A 13,027-nucleotide genomic window follows, 5' to 3' on the forward strand; every position below is an offset into this window, starting at 1 on the left:
AACGCAAGAAACTACCAAAAAAGATTATAATTTATTTTCAGATTTTTTTTTTAGTCATCATTGTTTGCATTTGCATCTCGTTTCACAAGGTAAATTGAAAATAAAAAATAAACTAAAAACTGACTTGCCATACCATGAAAATGTAAAAAAATAATAATACAAATAATATGTATATATAATTATATCATTATCAACAAACAGACAACATTAATCATAATAACAATACTATTGATCGTAAAACATAAGATAACACTAAAATCGCTGGTCTCATGCATACGCATAGAACGCCCCTCCGATACAAAAGAGGGGGTCAATTACTAAAAGTAGAAACCGAGAGTTCCACCAGTTCAGAATTAACCGCCTAGCTACATGCAATGACATAAAAGAGAGACTCATGTACAGTACACATTCCTTCTGGCATAAAGGTATATTACACATAATGTACTTCATCACTGTTGCCCCCCGCCCCCACCCCCGCCTAATATACTGTACAGAGCACAATACAAAACAGACTGGAGTTCAAGAACATAGCAGGAGGGAAGCGCCAGAGTTTCGGGGTCTCTTCAGAACATGGTACGGCTTACGCAAGGGGCTGTGTCCAATGTCTGCACTCCTCCATTACTTATGTAAACTCCTTCACAATCATTACAGTACATTTCCTTCATTCAGCCGCAACGTGTATGTCCGTTTCACGATGCATTTTGGGTTCTTTGTTTCTTCTGTGGTTTTGCAGTGCTTTTGTTTTGTTTTGTTAAGTTTTTTTTCCCTTTTGGTGTTGTCCTGCCCTCACAGGGTCTTGTCACTCTCTTTCTTCAGGTGACTAAAAAGTGAGAAGGGAAAATCATGTGAGATTCGCAACTCAGGCAGTGGTTAAATATACGGTTGGGGTTCAAGGTCCTTCACCTTCACTATCTGATTGCCACTTCAGTTAAATGGGAACGAAACCCTATGCTGATTTTGTAGTTCATATTCCTGTACAGGTTAAAAACTACAGAAGGCTAAAACAGGTGTCAGCCTGAGAGGCCTTTTTGCTCAATAAAATATAAGTCATATTGTGCAATTTTGTCAATTAAACAAAAGATTTTATGTGGAATGAGCCTACATAAATGTGTTTTTAAGAACGTCTCAAATAAAAATAAAAGATTCATGGAATACCTGCACCGACATTATTTTATTTGTGTATTTTAATGTTAATACATACCATTTCTGAAAACGTTTTTTTCAGAAGCATTTGTTTTGGAGAGGTACCGTGGGGTTTGTTTCAAACTGAATTCTGTGAACTGGAGCTACCAAAGGTGTCACCAAAGAGTCTACTGAAATGGATGTTACGCGGTGCAATGCTTGCACAAAGGCACACCTAAATCCAATACGCCATCTATAACTCTATTATACATTTTATTTTCTGCAGCTGTGGTGCTTACATCACAGTGTCCTAAGATCAGCACCTGCCATGTTTCTCCCTGCTGTAACTGCTGTAAAACAAGCTCCAAAATCAGCCTAAGGTTTCGTTTCCCCTTTAAATATTCAAAGATGCTTTCAACACACACACAAAGAATCACCTCTCCCTCTCAAATAGCTCCAACCACAATACAACAGCGATTTGCATTTAGACAAATGTATTTAAAAAAAGAGTATGGAAAACCCTGCTGCAGCATACACATTCCAGGCCCATGTGTAATTTACCATCCAGATTTCAGAAAAGCAAACTAAGTAAAATTGGAATTTATGACTGATTATGACAGTGAGTACCTGAGACGAATAACAGTCTAAGTCCATATTTTAATATTTTGGATAAAGACATTTTTTTGATTTACCAGACTGTAAACCACAAACTAGAAGTTTTTAATTTCTTAAAGTCTTAATGTACTCCCCCCTCATTTTGTTGAGTTAGATCTTTTTACTTAACTCATATATACCGGTATTGGTAATTATAAGACATAATACTTATGGAAAGTGGGAAAACAGTATATCTCCAGCAGTTTGTGGAACAACAGTCTAAGTACGTACACACAATATTCAGCAGACAAAGGGAGCAGATAACATTAAAACCGACAATTAAACAAAATGAGGGGGGATTGCATTAACAATTTAACAGATTAAAAATGATTTGTTTGTGGTTTACAGTCTGGTAAATCCAAAAATATATATGTTCAAAAAAATTCAAATATGGACTTATATTGTTATTCGTCTCAGGTGCTCAATGAGTTAGTAGTGAGAGTACCTGTAGTACTCGTCCTGGGTGAGGGAGTGGTGGTGATGATGATTATATGAGTTAGTAGTGAGAGTACCTGTAGTACTCGTCCTGGGTGAGGGAGTGGTGGTGATGATGATTATATGAGTTAGTAGTGAGAGTACCTGTAGTACTCGTCCTGGGTGAGGGAGTGGTGGTGATGATGATTATATGAGTTAGTAGTGAGAGTACCTGTAGTACTCGTCCTGGGTGAGGGAGTGGTGGTGATGATGATTATATGAGTTAGTAGTGAGAGTACCTGTAGTACTCGTCCTGGGTGAGGGAGTGGTGGTGATGATGATTATATGAGTTAGTAGTGAGAGTACCTGTAGTACTCGTCCTGGGTGAGGGAGTGGTGGTGATGATGATTATATGAGTTAGTAGTGAGAGTACCTGTAGTACTCGTCCTGGGTGAGGGAGTGGTGGTGATGATGATTATATGAGTTAGTAGTGAGAGTACCTGTAGTACTCGTCCTGGGTGAGGGAGTGGTGGTGATGATGGTGGATCCACTGCTGTTCCAGGGCCAGTCTCTGGATCTGCAGCTCAGCGCTCTGGGCCTGCTGCATGGCCTGGAGCTGATGGGCTGCTGACATGGGACCAGACAGAGAGGACGGCTGGGGCAAGTCGCGGAAGGGAGCACCTGGGAAGGCACGGAACCAGGCGCAGAGAAGTGGTGCAGGGAGGCACGTGGAGGACAACAAAAAGAGGAGATGAGACGGGGCAAAAAGGACACCGTTATCATTTTAGTATAAATGGTCTTAACAAAAACTGAGGGCAACAAAATTGACCTGCAAAGACAAACAGCAGTAACTGCAGGAGTATTGAAACTGAGATAAATTACTTCAGTCTATCTCCTGAATAATCTTTAGTTGTTATTTTGTTGATATGATATCTAAACCCCACTAATGACATTTCAACTGTAGAGCACACAAACAGTGCATGTGAACCCAGACAGCCTGATCATGACCCAAAAATAGCTGATCTACAAGCTTGCGATGCACCGTGTTGCGATGCATTGTCATCTGGTAGATTATATTTTACACCAGTACGCAACAAATGATGAATTAATCATAACTGCCTTGAGCAACCAGTGCCTTCCTCCGGTGCCCCCACTACTCTGCTTCATTTTCAGTGGACTAGCCACAGAAGAACACCAGAACAAGGTGTTACTGCCGTTCTTTTCCTTTGCAGGTCAGTATAGAGTATCAATATTATATATAGCATTATAATTAATATATGTAGAAGAAATTGAATTGAGTACATGGACGAGGATCCTTCTCCTCACCGAAGAGCTGTTGCCGGAGAACCTCGCTGTCAGTGAGAGGGTGGGCCAGGATGGGGGTGCCCAGCGTGGCCCCTGGGTACGGGAGGCGTGTCAGAGGAGACCCCGATGCCAACGGGTCCATCAGGGGGTGAACCCCGCCCGCCGCTGGGGGCCAATGATGTAAGAGACAAAAACAGGATGTATTTAATAACAGCCAAGGAATATACTTTATACATTATTAGGATATATATTTTTTATTTTTAAATATCCATGTTATTGCATTTTGTAAGATAATATTTAGAGCAGTGCCATCAACATTTCAAGTATAAGGAAGGATTTATACTCCATAGCATAACAGTGTTGCTTGGCAAAAAGAATTGATCTTGTCAGCAAGGCAGTTTACACTGCCGTGTAAAGGATTATAAATTAACCACTGGGACACTGGATCTGTTTTCAAGGCTAGACGAGTCTAACGTCAAGATAACTTGTACAGTACTTATTGGCATTTCATTTAAGTATTCCAAATTGGCATGACATTATAGGTGATATTTTTCAATAAAAAAGCAGATCTTCCAGCTCTAGCAGGTCTACAAGCTCATGAGCATTTTCACAATTTTGGTAATAGCACAATACATACTCCTTCCAACATCCGAACATTTTTTCGGAAAGGTAGGTGATAGAACTACAAATTGTCATTCTGAACTTCTGATTCCGAAGTCGGAAGGGGCATACTGTATATTGGCCTTGAGTGGTTCCAGAGTCCCAGAGGGAGCATGTGAGACAGCAGCAGTGGGTAGTACCTGTGTCTTGCTGGTGTAGGTGTAGGTGGGAGTGGATGTGTGAGTGCTGGTGATGATGAGGCGTCACGTTCAACATCTGTAGGCGACCCAGATTCTCTCCTCCACCTCCTGCTCCACCTCCTGCTCCTCCTCCTCCGCCTCCTGTTCCTGTTCCTGTTCCACCACCTCCTCCACTCGCCCCTCCGCCCCCGGCACTTCCCCCTCGTTCTCTCTCCCTCTCCCTCTCTCGCTCTCTGTCTGCAGCAGTTGGCAAGTTCACTCTGTCTCTCTCCCGCTCTCGCTCTCTCTCCCCGCTCCTCTCCCTGTCGCTGGAGGCAGGAGAGCGGGCGGCGGAGGGGTAGTTTTCAGAGGGAGTGGTCGCGGCGGGGGCCGGTGGAGCCGCCGGGTGAGAGGGCAAGGAGCTGGGAAAAGAAGCGTGGGACACCGGGTGGTGGAGGGACGAGGCGGGGTTAGAGGGGGCCTGGGCAGGAGGTGGAGGAGGTGCAGCAGCCGGGGGAGCAGAGGCAGGGCCTGCCGGAGGCGGCGGGGCACCAGCCACCGGCGGAGCAGACGCAGGATGAGAGGGCAGCGAGGGAGGGAGCAGGGAGGAGGGTGGGGGGTTAGAGAGGGACTGAGGGGCGGGGGGGTTGGGGGGCCGTGTCACGGGGGCCAGTGCCGGGTTCTGGAGGTGCGGAGGCGGCCCTGGCGGGGCCTGGGGAGGGGGGGTGCCGTAGACCGCCACCTCGCTGGCTCCTGCTGCACTTCCCCCGAGGAGCAGGGAGTGCGCGTGGGCATGAGCATGGGCATGGGCGTGGGCGTGTGAGTGGGAGTGGGCGAGGGCGAGTGCGTTGGGGTCAGACATGGAGACCGGTGGGTAAACCCTCTCCTCACTCTTAAACTCAAAACCCGGCTTCATGCGATCTCGGTGGGCTGCCATTGCGTGTGGAAACCCCATTCCTCCCAACCCCGCACCATGCCCCGGGCCCCCCGCCATGTGGTTCGCTACTCCAGGGCCACCTTCTAAGTTTCCCCCATATAAGAAGCCCAAAATGGCCGCCGCTGTGGCAGCATCAGTGGGGAGGTGGTGCGGGTGTGCCATTGCATGGTTCTGGAACTGAGGCAGGAAGAAGGAGGGATGAACATGGGGGTGTCCGTGGTGGATGTGGGGGTGGTGTGCCTGGGCTCTTGCCATCCCCAGGGGGGACATGGCGTGGGGCCGAGCGTACTCACTCAGGGTCCTCAGCGCTGGCGTGTCGGGGCCAAGATACGGACCACCTATGCCAATTCCCATTTGGTGTGACCCCCCTCCCATGGATGGGATCAGGAGGGAATGAGGGATGGAGTGAGAAAGGGAGGGGTGGAGGTGGTGCGAGGGGTGGAGGTGGGCATGATGCGGGTGAGACGGGTGGTGCTGGGCGTGAGCCTGAGGGTGGGAGGCGGAGTTGGCTGAGGAGCAGGCGGGGGAGGACGAAGGGTCCAGGATGATGGAGGACGAGGAAGGGAAGAAGAGCGAGGAGCCGTGTCGGGCTCCAACAGCCGCGTTGTTGTTGGCATCTTTCTGCTGCTGCAGAGAATCAGAGACATGAAGGAACATCGTCATTCTCGTCTGCCTGGACTCGCTATACACCTTCTGACATTTCAAAACTCTCAAAGAATACACACACAAAAAGACGCAAATCAAGTAGTTTAAGAACAGGAGTAGTTCAAACTTCATGTCGCAGAGCCCCAAACAGACTTTCATTACATCAAGGACCCCCATTTCAAATTACTAGAAGCTCGGCCGCCCGAGCGTCTAGTCGGCGACCTGGCCAAATCGGGAACGATGTAAATAGGGAATGAATGTCCCGCCCTTTAATGCAAACCCCATTATACCTGGATCCGTTTTGACCATCTGTTTGCCTGTGTCCATTTATGCCCATATATGGAGATCTCTGTAGGACCCGTTTTGACCATCTGTTTGCCTGTGTCCATTTATGCCCATATATGGAGTTATCTGTTTGTCTGCGTCCATTTTATGCCCATATATGGAGATATCTGTATCTGTCTGTCTGCGTCCATTTTATGCCCATATATGGAGATCTCTGCAGACACAGTGCCGGTTCCGGAAAACCCTGATGTCAGACATCAGAATCCGAACCTTTCGTGCCGGTTCCGGAGAATCACGTATCAGGTCGGGTCGAGGCAGGGCACTGCACTACCTGCTGTGGCGGGGAACGCGCGTGCCAAATTTGAAATAGGGAATGAATGCCCCACCCTTCAATGCAAACCCCATTATACCTGTTGTCATAGGACCCGTTTTGACCATCTGTTTGCCTGTGTCCACTTATGCCCATATATGGAGATCTCTGCAGACACAGTGCCGGTTCCGGAAGTCTCTGATGTCAGACATCAGCTCCGCATACGGGCGTCCATTTTATGCCCATACAGTATATGGAGATCTCTATGAATGCCCTACCCTTTAATGCAAACCCCATTATACCTGTTGTCATAAGACCCATATTGATCATGTTTGCCTGTGTCCATTTATGCCCATATAGGAACATCAAAACACGTCATACTGATGACATTCAATATGTAACCATGGCATTTTTTGTTGACTCATGTGGCGTACGTGATGTCAGAGCCTTTTATGATGTGATGTCACAATGAGTCAGCGCTTGCGCCGGTTTCCTCAGAAACAGCCTGATGTCAACAATCATCTCCGCATATGGAAATTCCGAACGTTTCGCCGTTTTGCCTGTAATATGAAAAGTGGTTTCATTTCAACTAAATCAAATTGTCTAAACGACTCATAATAGGCTAATGGTGATAATTGATTCATACAGACGGAATACTCAATTAATTATACATTTTATGACTATGAATAATAGTGAAATGAAATAACTTTATTTATTACCTTACTTATTATATTGTATTATATCTTGTATCACAGTCTGGCAGAGTCTGCTGCATGCATTTCACTGCACATGAGCATGACAAAATAAAGTCTTTCATCTAGAGTCTGGTTAAACATGGTGAATAATAGTTATGGATTCTCTTTGCTCCTCAACTAGAATAGCAATCAAACAACTTAAACCCCAGACATCCTAACTAACCTGTAGATGCCTCTCCAGCTCTCTTTCTCTCTCCCTCTCCCTCTCTCGCTCCCGCTCTTTCTCTCGCAGGTCTCTCGCCCTCTGCTCCACCTCCCTGCGCGCTCTCTCTATCATCTCGTTCCTCTTCTTCCACAGCTTGGAGCCGTCCAGCGGTACGAAGAGAACGTCACTGCGGGCGCAGGAATTACCACTGCCGCGATCCAGAACCCTGTGAAACCTGGAGACAGTGCTCACAGCACACACGCACACACGCACGCACGCAGGCACACAGACACACACACACAGGCACCATTAGCAATCAACACTACACTGGCATGTAATAGTTTCGTTTTAAAATTCGGGATAAAATAGATTATAGAGAGATCTCTCTCACCACGTGAACATTTGCCTTTATCACTACCAATGTCTACCATTATCATAATCAACATCATCTACAGTAATTACAAGACAAATGCAAACATTGGCTAGTGACAGATTAGATCATCCTCAATTAGGATGATCCTAATTGGGATCCTGTTTTATTACCGTGCTGATTGGCTGGCATGAATGGGAATGTCCACCGGCTTGGGCTCAGGGGAGGGGCTTCTCAACACTGGGGGCGGACTTTCACTCTCCTCCCGCTCCTCGATTGGCTCCTCCTTGATGACAGTCGGCATAAGGGGACCCGTCGACGAATCAGAGTGCCCGTCTCCGGGAAGGGAAGAACTAGAAACCGGGGTGGAAGTGCCATTGTTGTTGTTGCTGCTGTTGTTGTTGCTGTGGTTACTAAGAGGCGGGGGAGGTCCCTTGGAGGCGTTCTGAGGCGACAGGGACTGTGAGCTGCTATTGCTGATGTTGGGCATATTACTGCTGCTATTGCTGCTGGCCGTGTTAGAGCCTCCGCCACTCCCATTAGAGTGATAGGGTCCACCGAACGGAGGGTGGCCGCTCAAAGTGCTGTGGAAGGGGGAAGGGCGGCAGCCAGGTGAACAGGTGGACGACACAACCGAACCAGGAAGTGGCATGTTGGGCCCAGAGGAAGAGGAGCCGGGAGGAAAGTTGGAGAAACTCCCCATCTGGTTGGTGGATGGGCTGGGCAGTGGTGAGAGGGGTGTTGGAGGAGTCTGATTAGAGGATTGGTAATGCGGAGGACGTGCGTGATTGGGTCCCATGCCTGACGGAGGTGGCTGGGCATGGCTGGTCTGGGGTAAAGGGAGAGGGGGTGGAGGCGGGGGAGGGGGATATGGAGCGTTCGGAGGGTGTCCGTGATGAGCAGAGGAGGAGGAGGAAGATGAGGAAGAAGGAGAGAGGGCAGGGGGCTGATTGGGGCCACCACCACGGTTTTGGTAAAGCGTAGACTCTCGCAAGTTAGAGTCCCTCTCCCTGTCTCTGTCCCTGGGCCCTGCCTGGTAGTGAGGGTGGGGCGGGTGAGGGTGCTGAGGCCCCCCGGGCCCCGAGTACTCTCGCACAAGGTTTGGGGTCACCCCAGGAGAGTTGAGAAATTCTCGATTTGGCCCGGTAGAGGGCTGCGTGCCAGTGGGGAACTCCTTCCCTCCAGCATTAGGGGGGTAGTCCCTATGAAAGTGGTCTGCCCCAGAAGGCGGGGTTTGTCCTTGGTCCATGGAAGGAGGGTAGTCTCGGCTGGACGAGTTTGGCGGATGTGGATGGGGGTGAGGTGGCAGGGAGGAGTGAGGAGGGTGGCCAGAGTTATTTTGGGGTGATGCTGGAGGGTCCCGGTTCAGCATTGGCGTGGCGGGTAGCCCACTGGTTGAGCTAGGTTGGTTCCCCTGGGGTCCAGGGTTGTTGTTAGGGTTATTGTTGCCTCCCACCTCTCTTGTCTGACCCCCAAACTCACCCCATCTGCCCCCCTCTTTATCTCTAGGATGCCCGGCTCCAGCTCCGTTGGGCCCACTGAAGTCTCTGTTCTGGTTTTGATTTGGCAGAGGGAATTCTCTCCCTCCATCCCTCTCTCTTTCTCTTTCTCTCTCTCTCTCCCTCTCTCTGAAAGCTGGACCAAAGTCTCTTCCTCCTGGACCCATGTTAGGCCCGTCTCTCCCAGAACCTGGGAACTCCCGGTTCTGACCCACGGACAGGCCCCCAAACTCCCGGCTCTGAATGCTGTTGGGCCCGCCAATACCACCACAAGTGCTATTATTATTGTTATTATTATTACCCCCGCTGCTGTTGTTGCCACTATTGCCCAAGGGAGCTGAGAACTCCCTATTAATCTCCCTGCCCCCACACTCCCCCCTCACTCCCCTCTCCCTCTCTCCTGCAGCCCCCCTCTCTCTGTCCCCTCCCCCACCGGTGTACCTGGGCAGGTACTCCCTGTGGGGGTGAGGGTGAGGGTGGGGGAGGTAAGAGGGGTGGGAGGAGGAGTGGCGAGAGGACGGAGGGTTGTAAACGGAGGGGAGCTGTTGCTGCTGCACCGGGGGCTGATGCGGGTGGTGGTTGCCAGGGTAGCGGGTATAGCCCCAGCTCCCCTGGCAACCGCTCGCCGTGCCACCCTGCCAGCCAGCGGCGGGGCTGTAGTGGTGCGGGTGGGGGGAGGGCTGGGGTTGGGACTGAGAGTGGGGCTGGGTTTGGGCTTGGGGGCTGGTCTGTGGTAACAGGGAAGGGGGGGTAGACTGGGCCTTATCCATGAGCTTGTCTCCCTTCTCCAGCTTTTCCCTCTCTGTCTTTACCTCGACGGGCAGGTTGGGCCCTCCCAGCTCCAGGGGCTTCAGGGCAGGTGGGGGAGGTAGGGGTGGAGGGGGCAGAGGGTGGGAAATGCTGGGGTTGCCATGGGGATAGTCTCCCCCAGAGATGGTTGTCTTGGTCACGCACTGCGTGTTGGCTTTGGGATTCATTCGGCTGCCACCGTGCACATTGTCCGGGCCGCCATACTCCACCTTGCACACCAACTTGGAGTCCAAGGAGAAATACGACTTCCTCCCGCTATTGCTGTCGTTTGCAGAATCTCCCAATCCGCCTCGGAGCGAGGGGGTGAGAGTGGTGGAAGAGCAGGGGGTGGAGGAGGGCTTGAGAGACGGACAGTCCTCCATTCTTCCGTCTCCTTCCCTCTTTTCTCCATCTCCGCAGGGCTCCTCCCCTCTTCCTTCTCTGCCAGTTCTCCTGTCCTCTCCCACCGACTTCCCCGCCCCGCCCTCTTTCCCTTTCTCTCGTTCACTCTCTCCATGCTTTGGCGAGTCAGGGCCATCAGAGTCAGAGTCCAAGCTGCCCAGAGGGGAGGCGGAGAGACTCGGGGACGAGGAGCGATTGTCCTGGTCTATGTCACGCCCACTACTGAGACTGCTGCTGCTATTTGCCAAGCTCCCTACAACCGAACTCCTGCTACCCTGGGACTGGCCATCTTCATTGTCGCTCTCGCGGGACTGGCTGGTGACTGAGGTTGGAGGCGGGACCGTAGAGGGAGCCGAACTGTCGGTGGAGAGAGTTGACGTTGGAGGGTTTGGGGTAGAGGCTGAATCCTGATGAGAAAACCCCAGAACGTCATTAGTAGACAATATGAAAATATAAGTTTAGACATTACATAGAGTTAACATAATGACTACCCATAACTAAAAGATGACAGGTTTGGTCGAAGCAACAACCAACCTTTGTATTAACACTCATGTCCTGACTATGTGTCCTTGAGCAGGGCACTGAAGTCATATCTGGTCACTCTGGATAAGAGTGACTTTACTGTCAAACTGTTGCAACTTGGGGAGCTGCCTCCTTGAATATGAGCACTGATTTAAACTTTAAATGTGGTTCTTATATCAGAGGTTAATGAAATGTAGCATTACCTGAACTTTTTGCCTCTTTGGAGGTGATACAATTTGCTCCCCCTCACTCTCAGATGAATCATGGCCCTGTGATCTGCGATTGAAGCGATTTCCTGTCAATTCCTCACCAGTGTTTCTCTGCTGCCAAAAATAAAAGAAAATACACGTTTTAATGTCATTGTGGTGCTATGGTGCATACTAGTCCTACATCTGTTTTTAGAACAAAGATTCACAAACACGCGTTCGTGCACAAAGCACAAACACATGCAACAACAAATCCGAAAAGAAAACTTCAAAGTATTCAATGTGTTAAGCTGAAACATACACCAGCAAACAACACTGGCAGAACAAGGGTACGTCTGTGGCAATCATGGTGATGACTCATATACTGAGAACACACACACACACACACACACACACACACACACACACACACACACACACACACACACACACACACACACACACACACACACACACTCATTAGGGTTTGGACTGATACGTAATGACACTTTCTTCTTTTCTACCTCTCTTTCACACACACACACACACACACACACACACACACACACACACACACACACACACACACACACACACACAGACAGACAGACAGACACACACACACACACACACACACACACACACACACACACACACACACACACACACACACACACACACACACACACACACACACACAAAAGCTCATTGCCTGTGTGAAGTCACTCACTCCACCACATCAAAACAAGAAAGAAGGGAGAGAAAGAGCAAAATCAAGACTCTAACCGGCTGCCTGTCGTTGCGTTCGGGTCGAGTGGGGCTGGTGGGGTGTGGGCGCCGTCCCCTTCTCTCCTCGCTACCCCCCCGCCTGCGCCCACTGCGCATGGGCATCTGAAACACCAACAGCGGGTGGAGGGAAAGGAGGAGACAGTTGAGGGCAAGAGCGGGAGATGATGAAACATAACAACATTGCAGGGTGAGAGGAATTTAGGAAACGATATAGAAGATGAAAACGCCACGCCACGCATGGTTGGTTGTGGTGAAAGCGTAATATTTTTATATGTAGAGAAGGTGGTTTGAGGGGTGGATGATAGATAGAAAATAGACAAGAAAGGCAAGAAGTAGTGGAGAAGAAGAGGGAGGGGAGATGAGTGAAAGACAGACAGAGAAGTGTCAAGGAGAGGGGGGTAAATACTGATAAAAATGCCATCTGTCTCTTCTCATTATTTTCTTGAATATAGATTTTGCATTATACAATCACAAGTAGCTTCAGCTATTGTGAAATTGTGTCACAAGATAAAATAGCATATTGCCTTATCAACTATGTTTTCTGGAAAGGACAATAGGTACACATACACTGCTTAGAAGCAATTAGTATTAGTATATACACAATCCATTGTAGAGGTACATAAATATGTAAGAAACAAATAAAAATACAATATACAAAAAAAATATTTCTTAAGTAATATCAATAAGTAACCTTACTTAATCTCACAATTCTATTTTCTTCATGACTACAAAAGAAGGGAGAAAAAAAGAACTCTGACATCACAACAGAAGAATGACGTGGGTTTGGCTCTTACCGATTCTTTGTGTGTTCGCGTTTTCATCGTTGCTCCGTTATATTGTCCATTTTATAACACATGCCATTGAGGGGAGTGAACTGTCTTTTTTTCTTGTTTTGTGCAGGCTGAGTGTTAGTCCTTGTGATTTACTAAAAACCTGCAACAAGAAACAAACAAACATAAGCCAAAATTGCACAATCTTTACCTGAATAAGTCCCACATAGAAATCAATGTTATTTTACAAGAGTCTGTTTTGAAATGGTGAGTTTAAAAACTTAAACCCTATATTACTTAGTGGAGCGGGTCGCCCAGGACTCTATACCTTTTCTTTGTCTTCATTCTAC

General features: G+C 48.5%; 1 protein-coding gene across 1 annotated transcript; it reads right to left on the minus strand.

Annotated features, from left to right (window-relative positions):
• Positions 1 to 786: 786 nt before the first annotated feature.
• Positions 787 to 12,728, minus strand: atn1 (atrophin 1; the record flags this gene model as incomplete). Its single annotated transcript, XM_080750494.1, has 9 exons — positions 787 to 820; positions 2,691 to 2,871; positions 3,517 to 3,660; positions 4,296 to 5,838; positions 7,370 to 7,586; positions 7,895 to 10,818; positions 11,137 to 11,256; positions 11,905 to 12,009; positions 12,702 to 12,728. 9 exons carry the CDS (start codon positions 12,726 to 12,728, stop codon positions 787 to 789), a joined length of 5,295 nt encoding a protein of 1,764 aa, XP_080606620.1.
• Between the last annotated feature and the right edge of the window lie 299 nt (positions 12,729 to 13,027).

This window comes from Nannobrachium achirus, assembly GCF_963921795.1.
Source record: "Nannobrachium achirus genome assembly, chromosome: 2".
Classification (NCBI taxonomy): domain Eukaryota; kingdom Metazoa; phylum Chordata; class Actinopteri; order Myctophiformes; family Myctophidae; genus Nannobrachium; species Nannobrachium achirus.